Genomic DNA, 18,906 nt, shown 5'->3' on the forward strand with positions numbered 1-18,906 from the left:
AAAAACACACATTATTAAATAGCCAAAATAATACAAAATTAAATTATGTATATGCAATAATTTGTTTCCATTTTTTTTAAATATTAACAAAATTATATTAATATTTATAAATATATATATATATATATATATATATTATTTATTTTTACAAAATGATAAAATAATGACTAATTTGTGAATATGCCCATAATTTGTTTTATTATATAATTGAATAAATATTCTTATACAAATTAATATATATGTATTTTTTTCTTACAATATGTCTATCTCTTTATATTTTATTTTTTATATATTTTAATGCATCCTATTTTTTTTTTTTATATATGCAATGTAGAAAAGTAAGAATTATCTAAGACTTCATCAATTTTTAATCTTTCATTTGGATCCCTTAAAAAATAAAATGAAAATTAAATAAATAGTTGTATAAATAGACATATATATATATATATATATATATATATATATAGTATTCCTATATCTATAACATATAAAATCTTATGAAAAACAATATATGCAACATAAAATAAATCACATAATTCGAAAAATAAAATTATACGTTATTACCATTTTAAAAGCCCACCTATTATGCCTATTAAATCTCTTTCTCTGCAAAATTTTATTTCATATAAAATATACATTTTTTGATGTTGAAATATAAAGCATTCTTGAATTAATAAGACAAGGAATAAGTAATACTACTATATTTATTTTTTTGTTAACTCTTTCTCTAAAATGTTTCCTAGAATATGATCCCATGATAAAGGTGGAATATCTAATTCACATAACTCTTTTATTAGTGAAGTCTTAATATAAAAAAAAAATAACAAAATTTATAAAATATATAATATTATAGTATTTATGAATTATTACTTTCAATAATCATATAAAAGTATTACATTTTTGGTGCTAGTATAATCCTTTATATTTTCGTAAAAATTTCTATATAAAAAAATAGAACAAATTAGTATATTTCTTGTTTTTTATTTAATTTTAGGTAAAACATCGAATTTTAAGTTGTATACATATTAGGAGATCCTAAGACTTCAATTAAATTTACTATTTGAGAGCATTCTTCTGAATATCTTTAGAAATTAATAAAATAAAAAATAATAAATAAATGGTCAAATGAAAGTAAAATACTTCTCTATGCTTATATATTAAAATTTTTATTTTTTTACTCGTCTTTCTTGAACTTTCCAGGAAATAAGGGGCATAAATTTATTAGCTCAAAAATTATACAACCCAGCGCTGAAATATTAAAAATTGTATCACATTAAAAGATCCAATAAAATTAAATGAAAATTAAAAAAAATACGAACGAATTCCAAATAAAATACTAACACCATAGGTCCACATCTGTCTGTAAAATGCAAAAAAATTAAAAGGCAACATAGGTACTAAAATCAGATAATTGGTATCATATATTGAATATATTTAAGAATATTAATTCATATCTTATATATATGGTAGTTTTATTATAAATAAATAATTTTCTAACCGTGTAATACATGGAGCCACAAAGCAATTCCGGTGCCCTATACCATCTTGAACAAATATAAGGGATGGAAATAATACTTTTTTCAACTTTTTTGGCAGATCCTTAAAAAAAACAAATATATTATCCATTTTAATTACTATTGATTTATCAGTTTACTTAATTGTAAATATAAATATGTATATACACTTTTTTATTTACCTAAATCGCATATTTCTACATTAATATCGGGCGTATCCAGATTGATCTATTAATAAAAACATTACTTACTTCGTTGTCATATGCTTAATTAGATGCACATTTATTAATTTATTTGTTACTAATATATTGTCCGGTTTTAAATCTCTATGAGCAACATTATGCTCGTGTAAATTTTTTATTCCTAAACATATTTGACTAAAATAAAGATGCATCAAATTATGTTTATCCATAATATGATCATATATATGAGCATATATACACCTTTTTTATTACGTACTGTATTATTGTTTTCAAGTTAGCTGGCGGAATTCGCTCATATCTAAAAATTAAAAAAAATGTTAAAAAAAATATATTTTTGTGATCTAACTTTTCTATTTTTATATTCAAACTGCTTAATAATAAATTTAACTTAATTATATAAATTAATATAAAATGTGTGTGAAAATATAGTTATTTTTTACTTGTTTTCTCTTTTTTCCTGTTTTTTTAATCTTATAAATTTTCCTAAGCTATATGTCATGTATTTAAAAACTATATTTTGTATGCGAAATCCTTTATCCGTTGTTGTATAAAAAATCGATTTTGTATTTACGATATTTTTACTGTAATTCATTTTTTTTAATAAGTCAACTTCCCTAGAAACTTTGTTTCTCCTTTAGACAAGGAAATAAAAAGTAAATAAAATTGGATATTTCACAATGATAAATAACTTTTTATTATCAAAATTACTAGAATTATTGCTAATATATTTATTAGTATTATTTGTACCATTTTGGTGATCTTTTAATGGCAACTGGTTCTTGAGTAGATAAATCTATTGCATAATAGACCTTCCCAAAAGTTCCTTTTCCAATCAGTTTTATCAATTTATACTGGGGATAATCAGCTATACTCCCCTTTGTTTTATCCATTTTGTATTTATATACTTTATGAGCTTAATCACTATATTTTTCTTCGATATATGCATATAGCACAAATAAATAAGTTTATATTTATTATTTGTGTCTATATTACTGTTTGTAAATTTGAGAAAATTCGAAATACATTTAATAATAATTCTAAAATAAGTTGTTTAAAACGAGCAAATGTAACACCCATGCGAAACAAAAAATTAATCTATACCCGTAATCTTTTAAAAAAAATAACAGAACAAATGGAGATTCAAAAAAAAAAAATTAAATAAGAATTTACAAAATATATAGTCATATAAATTAATGAACAGTTTTATTTAAATATCATAAGAAAAACAAAAAAATTAAAATAAATAAAGAGACTTTTCCAAACAAAAAATTAATATATATTTCATGTACATACATATAACTTATAAGACCAATTTTTACTGTTTTTTTTAATAAATATTATCTCCATATAAACATGTGCACATACATACACATGTGTGCGTTAGACATATATATACTATTTAAATATACGAAATAGGCTATTAAAAGAATGTTAATTTTTATTTAATTTTTCAAAATATAATATCTTGAGGAATTATTACAAGTTTTTCCATAAAAAAATAAAAGTGCAAAAAAGAAAACAAAGAATGATTACCAAACAATAAGAATGTCTTAAATGTAGAATGATTAAAATAAAAAAATACACAAAATATATTTCATTTAAAAATTAAACTTAGTATAACTCAATAGACATAACCTCTACATTTACTGTTTGTTGCCAAACCATCAATATTTTTGAAAAATACATTTTTTGTTCTGAATATTGATATATAAAAATAAACAATATATACACATATACGTATGCACATATGTATGCTTATATTTTTTCCTTCTTTGTATTTATTGTAATAATATAGGAACTATGGAAATATAAGGATTTATATATCCTTTTAAATTATTTACTATTTTATGTATTATATCGTATTGCACACCGCAAATAAATGTATAAATGTTTGTGTGTGCCCATACATAGGACTGGCTTATAATATTCGCACAATAATTAAATATATATATTGCTATATTCACGTATATATAGCAACTGGAATTATTTATATGGAATTATTATTTGTCCAATTTTATTTATTAAATCTAAAGCGTTTCTCGTATAATTTATATCCCCAAATTGCATAAAACTGACTTAATATATATATTATAATTTCATAAAATCCCACCCCAGAAAATAACAATAAAAAATCAATATAAAATATTATGTGAGGCTAATGAAAATAATGACAGCATTATAAATAACAAATATATACAATAATAAATATACATATATTTATTTTATTATTTTTTTTTGTTTTTCTTTCAATACGTAATGGCCATTTCAATAAGTTCATAGTGTACACAATTTAAGGTTTTTTCGAATAAGCGTTATATACGTCATTTATTTTGTTAACTTTTATGGATATTCCATTACATATTATGTTTCTATTCGAAATTTTGGTGTTTCTCCACTTCTCAATTGTGTATTTATTTTATTACTTATTTATTTTACTTATTTATTTTACTTATTTATTTTACTTATTTATTTACTTACATTTTGGGGGGGTCCACACCATCATACGTTGCACATACTTCAGTGTTTAATATTTGATTGCTTTGCTAAAATAACAATAATAAAATTAAAAAAAAAATTAGAAAAAGGGGAAAAGAGACTATTTGACTAAAAATATAATAAACTTTATACATATTATATGATTTTTTTTTTATTATATATTTGCTTCCATTCTAAAATGAATAAAGGCATAAATTCATTATATTTTTGAGGGTGAATAAAAATATACCCATATAAAGGGAAACCGTTGTTCTGCATACCACATAAATTTCAATTAATATATTTATATTTTTTTATTATATTTATGGATATGCATATATCATATTTAAGGAATTCAAAAAAAATAGTAAAAAACGTCCTTATCTGTATATATGCATAAATCTATATAAGAGTTTATTTAAATATTGTGTAGTAAAAATGTGATAATATTGATTAATATGACAGAAAAAAAAAACAGTGAAGAAAAGGAAAAAACAAATATTTGCATAAATTATTAAAGCATGGCTCACGATAAAAAAATATAGAGAGAAAGGATTATATTCAAAGATGCGATCAAATTTTGAGGAAATTCCCCCTTTTATTGTCAAAGGGAATATATGTATATCCATATAAATATATTATATATAATATTGTACTATATTTAATAGTAATATAATCGGAGCGATATATATATTATATTTAGTTTGTCGAATAAGCATGGAAGAATATAGACATCAAGTTGGGGGTCATTGCAAGTTGATCAAACCCAAAGATTCATCAAAAGTTTACAAACCGCTGATAGAAAATGAATATATATTTTATGAAAAATTAAAAAACTTTCACTCTTCTTCTGCAGAATCTAGCCCTTTACAAATATTAAAAAAATTTATTCCGAAATTTTATGGTGTTGTAGATATTGCTGTCGATTCTTTTTCTGACTTAAGTAGTGAAACATTGAGGAAGAATTCAAAAATGGTAGAAAAATCACAAAAAAAAAATAACATGAAATATATTCGAGTTAATAGGAATGAAAAAAAGAAAGATTATATATGCCCCAATGCAAATTGTGGTTATACTGAAACAGAGGCACGCTGCAATGATGAAAGTATTTGCGTAAATCTGAAAGAGGAAATACATAATATAAAATCTGGTGAAATAAATGATTCTAACAAATGTGAGAATGAACACATTTATATAAATAGTTACAAGAAAAGCAATGAGTATAATAGTGAAAATGATGGTGACATAGCAAATCTGAAGAATGAGAAAAAGTGGATTCCACATATTATTTTGGAAGATTTAGTAAATGGGTTTAAAAGGCCATGTGTATTAGATATAAAGATGGGAAAAAGACAACGAAAAATCGGGGCATCATTAGAAAAAAAGAAAAGACAAGTTGAAAAAAGCTTTAAAACAACTAGCCATTCATTAGGGTTTCGATTATGTGGATGCCAACATTATAATAAATTACAAGACACATTATTTTATAAAGATAAATATTGGGGTAGAAGTTTAAGTAAAGAAAATATTCCATGGGCAATTAGAAACTGGTTTTGGAATGGATCATTATTATATGATGAACTAATTCCAATACTTTTAGAAAAATTACATGTTTTTTTTAATTGTATTGTTGAATTAAGACATTATAGATTTTGGTCTTCTTCTTTATTATGGGTTTTTGATGGAGGTTTAAGTGATAAAAAAGAAAGATCAAATTCGTTAGATGTAAGAATGATTGATTTTGCTAATACGATATATTTACAAGATAACCCTTCTGTAGATGAAGAATATATTTTTGGATTACGGAATTTAATTTATTTTATCCAAATATTATATAATTGCATACATAATATATATTTTCTACCTTATGAAATTAATGCTTCTTTTTATTCTGAAAATTATGAACTCACAAAAAAAGATAATTGCATTCAACCGTTTTATCATAATATTGTTAAAGGGAGGATAAAATCGGATATTGCTGATCAAATTAAAGAGACGAAAAAAAAAAAAAAAAAAATTAAAATCAAAAAATTAAAACAAAAAAAAAAACAAATTGAATCCATGAATATAGAATTTTTAAAACAAAAACAAAATTTTGAAAATGGAAATTATGGGAAGTTACAAAATGATACATTACTGGAAGATGTATCTAACGTTCAAAAAGTTAATAAATATAAAGATGTTTGTAAAACTGAAAAGTCTGAAGTTGATGATAATATTAATCAACCAAACAATTTGAGTAATCATAAAATAAAATGTTCTTATTTTATTAATAATGATAAATATTCATTTCTAGAAGGAGTTCTAAATCGTAATAGTTCTAAATATGTTATGAATAAAAATAGTTACAATACTTCGAATTCTGCCGTTTATTCTGCTTCATACATTTCAAATAACGATAGAGGAAAAAGGGATGATAAATATCAAAAGTTAGATGATTATCAATTTATCAGAATTTTGGGAAACAATGAAAATAAAAAAATTAATAAAGAGAAGACAAATATAGAAATAAATATAAAATCCATATTGAATGATAATCATATAGACACATTTGATTGGAAAGAAAATAAAATTATAGATGTCGATGCAAAAAATAAGGAAATTATAAAAATATTGAATACAAAAATAAATAATTACAATGAAAATATCAAAAAAGAAATTATATTTGATAAATTGAATGAAGATAAAGAAAATCAGCTGAAGAATGATCCCAAATATACAAACAATGAACAAAGCAAAATCGAAAGTGATTCAAAAGTGCAAATAAAAAGAAATATAAATAAGTTTAATTTATTACAAAAAAGTGAACATATAGATAACCCTTACAATTATGAAGAGGTTAAATCAAAAAAAGAAAATAATGAAAATAACATAAATAGGGTGATGATTCAATGTCTAAATGATAATAAAATTTATTCTAAAAATTTGACTGTAAAAAAGTTATGCTCAAAATTATCAAATTTGTCAATTTATGAAAATTCTAAAGAAAAAAATATAAATACGTTAGATTTCGCATACTTATCATCACTTGCAAAAATACCAAAAATCTGTAATACAAAAGTAGCATTAAAAAATATAAATTGTATTTCAGATTCTTTTTTACTTTTTAAGAAAAGCTTAAATTTGAATAGTCTTAAAAAAATTGTAAAAAAAAAAAAATTTCAAATGTGCGAAAAATCGGATTCATGTACAGATGTTTTTATAAGTATAAAAAAAGACAAAAAAAAAAAAATATATTATGAAAAAAAAATTAATATGCATATTTTAAGAAAATACAATGAGTTTTGTGATATTAAAAGATTTTCCAAATCAAAAAATCAAATGAACTATTTGCGTAGTAATAATATGCCCAATAGTAGACATACTAGCATTTATAAAAAAAATAAAATCTATAATAAATTTTATAAAATTAATAAAAATAAAAAAATGTATTATTCACATTATATTAATAAACCATTAGAAGAATTCAATGTTTATTCAGAATATAAAAACACTAATATCTTTTTTATTGATGATGCTATTTTAAATCATTCGAAAAAACAAAATATTTTTTTTAATAAGCACATTGAATATGAGTTAAAACGTAAAAATTTAATAATCCCTTTAACAGAAACAAATGAAAATTATAAATATATTCGTAGATCTTTATCTGAACCTAATATTTATAAATTTACTAGATTTGCATATACCTCTAATAATTTTAATACTACAGAAATCCATTATAGTAACTTAATAAAAAATAAATTAAAAAAATTAATTAAAGTTCCTATATATGGCCATATTTATGGATTTATTTCAAGCTCAACTAATGTTGATTATTTTTCGAATTGCTCTATAAGTGAATAGTTTTTATTCTATATCATTTTTTTTGTCCTTTTCCTCAATATCTCTTTCTCTCTATATATATACATATGTATATATTAGGGGTTTAATATTTTGAACTATATTTGCAATATGAATTAAATGATTTACTTTATTCAATTTTTTTTTTATTTTGTATTTTTATAATATTCCATTTTCACAGTTTATTATTTCCAGTTGATGTAATAATTTTTTTTATCATTTTATAGCCATTTGCTATTGTTTATTATAATTGCTATTATTTTGCATATGTACCAACTATTTTAAATATTTGGAGGAATGTAAACATTTAAATGTTAATTCCACACATATATGCATGCGTTCATTATATAAATTTATATACTTCCAGAAAGGCTACTGTCTTATTTTTCCAAATATTTTCTTGGCTTCAATTTTAGAAAAAATAAAAATAAAATAGGTTAATGTAATTCCACTCTAACTTAATAGCACACACAAGAATTATCATATGCCAATTTGTAGAAAAAAATATTTTATATAAATACTTCTATGTATAATTAAGAGTATTTACATTTTTTCTTTTATATTACACGAATAAATATTAAAGCATTTCCCTTCATTAATTCTCTACTAAATCTTTTAAACAAAATACTAAAATAAGTTAAAGTGAGGTGTAAAATAATGACATATCAAAGAAACAATTTCAATTTTTTAATTTAAAAAAAAAAATAAAAACAGCTATTATTATACATATGTTCTTTTAAATATATACTTAATATTTTTCTTTTTTTCTCATATGCTTCACATTTTTTCATAATAAAATGACCGCTGCACTTTTATTTTTTTAGTATATATATATATATAATATATTAATGTAATGTACATGTGGGGTACAAAATACAATCTCAAAAGACCTTTGATAATGAGCTATATTATTTTTGTATTTTTAAATGGATAAAAAATTATATATATATATATTTCGTAATGCTCTTATTAATAGGAATAATTTAAAATATTTTGGAAGGAAATGGTAATTAAGGTATACATTTATATAAAATAAATAGTTGTACCATAAAAGAAAGAAAAAAAAAGCACACACTAAATATGTACCAAATTAATAACTATATTTTTGAAAAAGTTAAGAGAGATGAATATTTTTGAATTTATAAAAAAATATTTTATGTTTATTTTTTTTATGGTATACCGTTTTTTTAATATAAAATATCCAATAAAAAAAAAATTCATAATATTTGGATTACCTTCTTCGGGGAAAACTTCTATAATATACTTTTTCAAGCTTGGATATCTTATTACAAATGTAAGAGGGAAAAAAGGAAAATAAAAATAATGTTTAATAACAATTTATAAAAATTCAAATATATCAAAATATATATTAAAATGCAATTGATTTTTCATATAATGCACATACTATCTACTCATAAAAATTGCTATTAAGCATTGAACTGTAAAACATGTATATGCATATATAAAGAAATTCCTAAGCATATTATTTCCGATACTTCTTTTAAACCCTTATATCAATTAAGCTAGCACATTTGACATGACTTATTATCAACACACAAAATGTATACACTTCCTATTTCACCTTTTTAATATGTAGGTAAAAACATATTTTATAAATGAAGAAAAATTTACATTAAAAATAAAGAACGATAAAAATCATAATGAAGAAAAAAATTATGAAATAAATTTTTATGAAATAGGGCATAATTGTTCTTACAATTTAGTAAAAGAATATGCAGATATTTCCGACGATATAATTTATATTATTGATAGCATACGTAAAGATAAATTGTGTGAATGTAGAGAAGATTTTATAAGAATAATATATGATTTTAGATTTATATATAGAAAATGTAAATTTTTAATTTTTATGAACAAACAAGATTCTAATGGTTGCCTAAAGCCCGAAGAAATCATCAATTATTTTGCTTTACCAAATGAATTACAATATAGATGTAAATTTATATCATCAAGCACATTATCTGGGCAAGGATTAAATGAAGGTTTAGAATGGTTATTAAATTATAATGTATTTTCTGAAAAAGAGGAGATCATTGAGCAGCGCAAAAAGTTATATGATTATTAATAGTAATGAAAATATGATCTATATAATCTATATACTAAAAAAGGTTTTTTATTATATGTATATATTATATAATTAGCTATATATATATACAATTATATGACAAGAATATGACTCTAATGAATTTACCTTTATTTCTTGTTTGATTTTATTTTCCCCATTTTAACGATCTTAATTATCAATTTATAAGCATATGATTATCTATATTATATTCATCATGTTTTTATACAAATTTGTTATAACATTTTCCGATAGAATTTATTGTTATTATATAAATAGATTTATATTTATATGTGTCACCCCTTTTTATTTTTTTACCTTTTCATTTATCAAATATATTAATTTATTTATGTTAAAAACGCTCATCAATAAAATTAATCCTTTTTAAAGAACAAATTTAATTATGAAAAAAAATATATCAAATATTTAGGGCAAACTTAGGAAATTTATTATAAAAACAAAAATCTATTTTTATTCTATTGAAACATTGTAAAATATAGCGACTTATCTCCGATAATGTCTATTATCTGTATGCAATTAAATATAAATGTGCATGTAATCATATGTAAAAATATGATTAAATTTTTTTTTTTTTTATCTCTACTATTTTTCATATATTCAAAAATATATAGCGAATATATATAATTTACTTTTAAATTGCTACCTGATCAAGTTCTTCAAAAATACTTTTATTGTTTCCATCTATGTCTTTATAGTATCTTTCTGATAATTTCTTTAAAAATAAACAAAAAAATAAAAATATTTTAATATGATTTATATTAATTACTATCAAATTGTATTAAACCTTTTCAATATATATATTTACTTTCAATGAGTTTTCTTCATATTCATTTTCAATGGTACTTTGAATGCCCTTAAATTCGTAATCTAAAGGTATAATAAGGAGAAAAATTAAAATAAAAAAAATGGTATAAAAATAAAAAAATTAATTACAGCGAAATTAACCTGCTGAAGCTTTGTCCCCTGGCATTGCATTAACAGATTGAGGATTTTGTGGCTAAATTAAAATAAATTGAAAAAATATGTAAATGTTTTTTCAAAATATATAGAAAATTTAATAGTAATAAAATAAATGTATAATATTATTTAAAAATTGTCTTTAATGAAAACCTTGTAGATATTTTGAACTTCATAAGGTATTTGAGCGCAGACAGTATAAAACAAAAAAAAAAGGAGAAATATATAATTATTCATTTTGAATTGAAAAAATATATATATGTTTTTTAAAAAAACGCAATGACAATAACCGTTTATAATTTTTAATCTCTTATTATATAGAACAAATGTTTTTAAGTAAAATAAAAATGTATATATATTTTTTATTTATACAAACCCTATTATTATATTCATTTTAAAATATAGAGATACAAATATATTTTTGTCGATTTCTATGAATTTTTTGTGAACATATTTTGGTTGTCTTTTTAAATTTATAGACTTTAATATTTGCATACGTATAAGTATTTCGCGCATTTTTTTCAAAAGTAAAATGTGTTATGTAAATGTGTAATTACAACTAATAGAATTTAAAAAATATATATATTTTTTTTTTCATATGCATGTTTTAAAAAAATATATTTTTAAATTCATATATATGTACACACATTATATCACAATTATTTTAGTAATAATTTTTAAAAATTTATGTGCCTTAATATTATACCGGCCTTTTATGTAATATATTTTTTTTAACCTTGAAATTGTTTTAAACCTATTTTTTCTCATTATGTTTAATATGAAATTTTAGTTATTATATCGTTAATACTAAAAATTATATTAAATGTGAAAATATTTAAAAAATTGAAATAACGCTATATTTTTATTTTTTATTCAGGAATGAATTTAGAATAAAACTATGATGTACACATTTATACTTTATTATTATTTTTTCTGTTTTTTATTTTAATTTGGGAAAGTAAAAATATCATTAGTCTTGATCAAATTTATCCAAATACATATAAAAAAAATATGCTATTTATTTTAAAATGAAAAAAGGACACATAAATACCAAAATAGTATATGTAGATATATTTTAACGAACATATATGCATTGCCTTTATATTTATTCACATTATTGAAAACGAAAATAAATAATGAAAGTGAAATTTACAAAAAATTTAATGTAATAATAAAGATGAATAAAAATGAAATGAACAATTTTTTATGTCAATTTGACTTTTCTTCCTTGGAAGATTTAGATCCATCAATAGGTTACAAACAAATTTGAAAAAGTGCAACTATACCATTATCCTTATGAATAATAGGAACTAAAAAAACGAAATGTGTGTGCAAATAATATACGTATATATAGAGAAATAAGTATATGTACATTTAATAATTTTTGCAGCTGATGGCTATCATATGTGTTACAATAAGGAAGTACCATTTGAAATAAAAATAGGTGAATCAGAAAATATTCCAAAAGAAACTGGAAGTTTAGAAAACATAACAGTAAAATTATTAGTTCTAGTAAGTCTTATGTTTATTCATACCAAAAAAATAATAAGTATAATATATATATATATATATATGGACCCACATATTTATCATAAAAAGCGAATGTTTAATAAAAAATAACGTATTGTTAAAACAATTTTATAATTTTACTGAATAATGAAAATAAAAATAAATTTCATTACATTCCTATAGGGTGAGGAATTAAATGCACAAAGTATTAAAATAGAGCTAACTAGCGAATCCGATTTATTCTTCCATTTTACTCAAATGTAGAAGAATAATAATATTTTATTTTCATCTTAGATCAAAAATGACATTTTTTGTTTAATCGTTATATATCTATATTATGTGTATATATTTATTTCCATTTTTTAGCCTTTTTAAGAATGTAAATACTCTTATTGGATATTTGATTATTACTTGATATATCTTATTCGATTTTTATTTGTAGAATTGATGAAAACATATTCGATACAATGCAAGACAAACAAAAACTTATGATAAGTTTCTCTGAATATTTGGAAGTTTTAATTAAAATGTTTAATTCTTGTGTCCGAGATCCCCAAAGGTGAAATTCAATTTCAATAAGACAACTATCCTTTAACAATATATGTTTAAAATAAGTATATAGATACATTTGTAACGTTATTATTGAAATAAATATTTATACATATATAATATTTTCCTACATTTTTCATTATGCTCATTTCTTACCATTTATTAGTTTTTTAGCTATATTTACTATAAAACAAAATGGAAAAGCTCAACTTGATTTTATAAAAGTAAACTTAATAAATAAAACAAAGCAAAACAAAACAAAACAAAAATAATGTGTATGCAATATTTTACATACAACTTTTTTTTTGAAAGAATATGGAATACAGATTCATTGAGCTTCTTGTGTGTGAATTTGTTCAATCCCCGGATTATATAATAAAGGAGAGTATTGCCTTTAGATATAATTTCATTAAATCAAAAAATACGATTATATATAAAAGGCTTCAAGTAATTAAAATTATTATATATATATAGCAATTGGCACACCTATGTATTATCGTTTTTCATTTTATTATACTCCTCATTTTAATTTTTTATAATTTATTTAGGATATAAGTTTGCTAATAAAATCAAAAAATCCATCTCTTTTAATGCAACTTCAAAAAACAGCTAGTAAACAAATGGAATTTATGAAAAATAAAAAATATACAAGTGATATACACAGCCCAAATAAGTGAAGTCTATAATATGGACCAATTATCGTTTGCATTTATGTCCATATGCAAATATATGGTATTTATAAAAATATTTTTATTTATATTTTTGAATGAATGACAATATTTCAATGCTAAAAAGTTAGTGACAATATATATACTTATACCACATGATCGTGCATTTCTGTTGCTTAATTTTTTTTATTGATTAGATAAAATTTTTTTTAAAAACTGCCAATTGTATTTTTAATTTATTGCATAAAAAAAATATGATAATTGCTATTTTTTTTAAGACGGTTGGTTCATATACACCTCAAAATATTTTTTAAGACATGATATATATGAAAAAAAAAATAAAATATATAACAGGTCATAGAAATTATTATAAATATGTAATCCTATAAATACACGTACAACATAAATATTAAAACATTTCATATAAATTTATGATAATATAATTACGTTCATGAAATATAAACAAATTTTTTTTTCGTTTTTATAAATATAATTTTTAAATGTTTCACTGCAAAACTATTTAAATATGCAGAGAAAAAAAATACAAAAAAAATGAAATAAAAAATTTAATAAAATTATAAAATATATAATCAGTCACTAATAATGTTTTATTAGTTGCGAAGAGTTTGTTTTGCCAAAAAGGAGAAATGAAAAGAATATATTAATATTTTTGTAATTAGCATTATATCGTTTTGCTCGTAATTTTATATACCACAGCTGCTTATAATAATTAAATCAGTTTAATTAATTTATTTAATTTATTTATTTGTTTTATATTATTATTACATTTTGTGTTTTTTCCTTTATACCTGAATATAACGAAAATTTCAATCTCGAAACATATATGGTCAAATAAATAAAACACAAACACAATTTGTTTAGGTATAATACATGAAATGCTAGTAAAAAATTAGGAAAATAAGTAGATTTGGGAAATATTATCAAAAAAATATAAACAAATCGATAATATATAAAAAAGTGAGAAAATAAAAAAGAAAGTAAAATAGGCAATTGCCTAGCTAAACATCAAAAGAAAAGATGAACTACAACAGGAAATAAATTATGATAACAATAAATATATCATTCGTAATTTATTCAAAATTTCAAATGATATATTCCTAATAATAACGTAACAAGTGAAATGCCGAGCTCTCAAAATAAGTCTAATTTGGGAAATTTCCCAAATAACCCCAATTTAGGAGTTTTTCCAAACCTTCCAAATATTCCAGGCTTCCCAACCCTTCCAAATGTTGGATTAAATAATAACTCAATGATAAATAATAGTTCATTTATAAATAACAATGCCATACCACTTCCTTTTTTACCAGGAATAATCCCCAATATTAATCCAAGTTATGAAAATTTCAATCAATTAATACATCCTCAAAACAATAATATGAATGTTCCTCTTCCTCCGAGTAACCCAAGCATATTAGGTGATATGATGAAAATGTATAATAAAGATTTTATGTTAAATAATTCAAATCAAATGATAAATAATAATTTAGTAAATACAACAAATAATATTCCATTAAATTTTATGACCAATTTTAATGTAAATAATCATGGATGGTGTGAAATGGTGGCAAAAAATGGAAGAAAATATTATTATAATACAATAACTAAAATTTCAAAATGGGATAAACCAGATGAACTCAAAACTAAACTTGAGTTAAGAATTTCTCAAAATACAAAATGGAAAGAATATTTATGTAGCGATGGAAGGAAATATTGGCATCATGAAGAAACAAATATAAGTGTATGGGATGAACCTGAAGAAATAAAAAAAATTAGATTAGAATGTGCATCAGAGGAAAATGAAAATAATATTGATACAAAAGATAGTGAATCAAATACAGAAAAAGTGAATAAAAATCAAACATCTTTAAATGAAATAAAAAATAATGATAGTACAATTTTAGGAAGTAATACTCCTATTATTGACAATATTAATGATTATACAAAAATAAGTATAGAAAATAAAACAAATTTTGATAATATTAATAAAATAAATAATGAAAAACGTGGAAATATAATAAACAATAACAATAATATTAATATTAATAATTCTGGAAAATGGATAAAATTTGAAAATAAAAAAGATGCAAGAGAGCATTTGAAAATATTATTTGAAGAAAAAAATATACATCCAAAGTTACCATGGGAAAATGCTTTAAAAATTTTAGAAGAGGATAATAGATGGCAAACTTTAGTAATACTTACAAAAGGGGAAAAAAAACAATTATTTTCTGAATATACTAGCCAAGCTATTAAAAAATCTGCTGAAGATGGAAGAAGAAAAAGACAAAAATCTCGAGAACTAATTTTTCAAGCATTAGTATGTTGGGATAAATTGAATGAAAGAACAACTTATGTCGATTTTGCTACAGAATTTCATAATGAGGTATGGTGGAATTGGATTAGTGAAACTGAAAGAGATGAAATATTTCAAGATTTTTTAGATGATTGTAAACAAAAGTTTAAGGAAGAAAGACGAAAAAAAAGAAAAGAAAAATCTGAAATTTTAAAAGAAAAGTTTCAAAAGTATGCAGATGAAAATAACTCACTCAAATGGGAAGATGTTCAAAATTATTTTAATAACGATGAAGATTTTAATTCAATACATAAAATTGATGTTTTAGCAGCTTGGGAAAGTTTTTATGAAAAATATTATAATAATGAAAAAAATGAACTTAAAAAAAAAGTACTTCGAATTTTACGAAAAAAAAGAGATTCATTTATTGAGTTATTAAATGAATATCATGAAAAAAATATTTTAAATATGAAAACTGAATGGATTTTTTTTGTTTCTAAAATTTATAAAGATGGCCGATATACAGATTTATTAGGTCATCAAGGTTCAACACCAAGAATATTATTTGATGAATTTACTGATGCATTAAAAGAACAATATTTAAGACATAAATATTATATAAAAAGTTCTTACAAGGAAAATAATTGGACAATAGATGAAAATACAACTTTTGACGATTTTGTGAAATTTTTTGCAAATACTCAAAAGGAATATAATATTCCTGAAATAAATATGAATTATATATATGAATCATTACAAAAAAAATTCAAAGAAAAGAAAAAAAAAAATTTAAAGCGAATTAACAAAGTAGCTAAATTCCTATTAAAGCTACCTGAACTTAAACCAAATATGACATACAATAAAGTTATAAGTATAATTAAAAACTCAAGTAAATGGGAAGCTATCTCTGATTTATGTCCAAAGGAAGAGCACAAACTAGCTGCTTATGATATATGGAAATCAAATGTAAATTCAAAAAAAAGGGCTTTATCTACTGAATCAATAAATTCAAATTCTCATAAAAATGGAAAATCTCAAAGAAAAAAAGATTCCTTAAAATATACTGATGACGATAATGATGACAGTGAAGAGGATGACAAGCCATATTCAAAACATAGAAAATATTCCAAAGAAGATTCCGATTCAAGTGCTCAAACAATTGAGTCATTACGTACGGTCGATAATGTTTCTAGCTAGCCAAATCAAGCAACAAATGATACCAAAAATATATATATATATATATATATATAATATATAATGATGAACTACTTTGAAGCAATCAGCACAATTTGCTTATCTAAAATTATACTTTCATCCCTTATGTTGAAGCTTAAATATAATCTAACGATAGACACACATTCAAGCAAAAACAAGACAAACATGTGAATAGTATTTTGTCCTATTTAACCAAAGAGACATAAGTTTGGTGTAATCAAACAATGTCTCCTTTATGTCTTACGGATGAATATATATATGTGCATTCTCTTTGTTTGGAAAAATGCAATTAAAAAGCATAAAGCTTAGGATATATTTATTTACTTCCCTTTTTTATTGATATTTTAGTTCATTGTCCATGAAAATAAGCATATCAGTTTTATTGCATGCATAAGCATATATTTCAAATTTAACAATTTATAGTTTTGTAAAAAGAGAGATATGTATGCAAAACATAAATACATAACTCGCAATAATTCATTTAACGGTCTTCCTTATGTTTAATCTAAGTTGTTTTGTCTATAGTATTTTAACACAATAAGCCATGATCATATATTAGTTTTATATTACACCATAGTTAATATCTCATTAATAATATTTTTAATATATATATGTTTTCTCTATATTTCCTTTTATGCTTCTTACCATTTCATCAAAAAATAAAAAAATATTTAATGATAGGCAAGCAAACTGGTAGAAATTTAAATTAGTATACCAAAACAATATATAGAGAATAGTAATAAGGAAATGAAAAAGGTATTATATATTATATTATTTTATCATTTGATAATTCACCTCCATATAATTATCACTAATATATATAACACACTTTCGAAAATGTTATTTTTATTTCTACAAAACTAAATTATTGTTATAGTTGGAAAACAAATTTTATAACAAAAAAATTGTTATGTTTAATATATATATATGTGGATTTATAAATTTTCAAAAGATATAAAATAATTTGTTTTGTTATTTTATTATATTATTATTTTTAAAAAAATATAATCGTTAGAATTCATATAACATATTACTTTATGTAATTTTTTTTTAATTATTTTTAACGTATTTTTTTTTATTAAAAAATATAATTATAATGCGTAATAACATATGTAGTAAAATAAATTTCTATTGAACTTTTTTTTTCTCGATGAAAAAAATGAAAGAATAAATACTAAAAAACAATTTGGTTATTTTCGTATTCTTCATAGAGAAAACTACTACTAATTATTATATGAAAATGTTTTATTATTTTACTATTTTATTAATATTTTTACTTTTTCCACCCATTTTACCACATTTATAAATTATTTTTATTCTAATTATTAAGAAAATACCTACAATGATTTTTTAATTATTATTAATTTTATAATATTTGTCCGAAAACGCAAAAATAAATATTATAATATATATATGTATATTGCATTATTATAACATTATGATTATTTTTTTTATATTCAATAATTGCATAATCAATGTTATTTTGTAAATGTACAATTTTCAGTTATTTTTTCCTTTTCCACGATACTCTTTTTAATATATGATGAGAAATAAA

At 21.4% G+C, this 18,906-nt stretch overlaps 6 protein-coding genes across 6 annotated transcripts; 4 read left to right on the plus strand and 2 right to left on the minus strand.

Moving 5' to 3' along the window:
- Positions 1 to 317: 317 nt before the first annotated feature.
- PBANKA_1414500 (protein kinase, putative) lies at positions 318 to 2,607 on the minus strand (the record flags this gene model as incomplete). Its single annotated transcript, XM_034567473.1, has 13 exons — positions 318 to 387; positions 565 to 606; positions 721 to 803; positions 897 to 939; positions 1,023 to 1,082; positions 1,179 to 1,248; positions 1,342 to 1,360; positions 1,499 to 1,599; positions 1,697 to 1,742; positions 1,816 to 1,891; positions 1,974 to 2,015; positions 2,158 to 2,349; positions 2,465 to 2,607. 13 exons carry the CDS (start codon positions 2,605 to 2,607, stop codon positions 318 to 320), a joined length of 987 nt encoding a protein of 328 aa, XP_034423967.1.
- Positions 2,608 to 4,909: 2,302 nt separating this feature from the next.
- Positions 4,910 to 8,038, plus strand: PBANKA_1414600 (inositol polyphosphate kinase, putative; the record flags this gene model as incomplete). The annotated part of the gene is made up of 1 exon (XM_034567475.1): positions 4,910 to 8,038. The coding sequence occupies one exon, from the start codon at positions 4,910 to 4,912 to the stop codon at positions 8,036 to 8,038; it is 3,129 nt and encodes a 1,042-aa protein (XP_034423968.1).
- Positions 8,039 to 9,158: 1,120 nt separating this feature from the next.
- PBANKA_1414700 (ADP-ribosylation factor, putative) lies at positions 9,159 to 10,121 on the plus strand (the record flags this gene model as incomplete). The annotated part of the gene is made up of 2 exons (XM_034567476.1): positions 9,159 to 9,329; positions 9,633 to 10,121. 2 exons carry the CDS (start codon positions 9,159 to 9,161, stop codon positions 10,119 to 10,121), a joined length of 660 nt encoding a protein of 219 aa, XP_034423969.1.
- A 473-nt stretch (positions 10,122 to 10,594) lies between these two features.
- Positions 10,595 to 11,333, minus strand: PBANKA_1414800 (conserved Plasmodium protein, unknown function; the record flags this gene model as incomplete). Its single annotated transcript, XM_034567477.1, has 5 exons — positions 10,595 to 10,645; positions 10,783 to 10,851; positions 10,945 to 11,006; positions 11,085 to 11,136; positions 11,250 to 11,333. The coding sequence occupies 5 exons, from the start codon at positions 11,331 to 11,333 to the stop codon at positions 10,595 to 10,597; spliced, it is 318 nt and encodes a 105-aa protein (XP_034423970.1).
- A 940-nt stretch (positions 11,334 to 12,273) lies between these two features.
- Positions 12,274 to 13,831, plus strand: PBANKA_1414900 (SAS6-like protein; the record flags this gene model as incomplete). Its single annotated transcript, XM_034567478.1, has 7 exons — positions 12,274 to 12,349; positions 12,487 to 12,608; positions 12,789 to 12,865; positions 13,048 to 13,164; positions 13,321 to 13,378; positions 13,467 to 13,601; positions 13,703 to 13,831. 7 exons carry the CDS (start codon positions 12,274 to 12,276, stop codon positions 13,829 to 13,831), a joined length of 714 nt encoding a protein of 237 aa, XP_034423971.1.
- Positions 13,832 to 14,963: 1,132 nt separating this feature from the next.
- On the plus strand, positions 14,964 to 17,333 carry PBANKA_1415000 (pre-mRNA-processing factor 40, putative; the record flags this gene model as incomplete). Its single annotated transcript, XM_034567479.1, has 1 exon — positions 14,964 to 17,333. The coding sequence occupies one exon, from the start codon at positions 14,964 to 14,966 to the stop codon at positions 17,331 to 17,333; it is 2,370 nt and encodes a 789-aa protein (XP_034423972.1).
- Between the last annotated feature and the right edge of the window lie 1,573 nt (positions 17,334 to 18,906).

Source organism: Plasmodium berghei (genome assembly GCF_900002375.2).
Source record: "Plasmodium berghei ANKA genome assembly, chromosome: 14".
In the NCBI taxonomy this organism is placed as follows: Eukaryota; Apicomplexa; class Aconoidasida; order Haemosporida; family Plasmodiidae; genus Plasmodium; species Plasmodium berghei.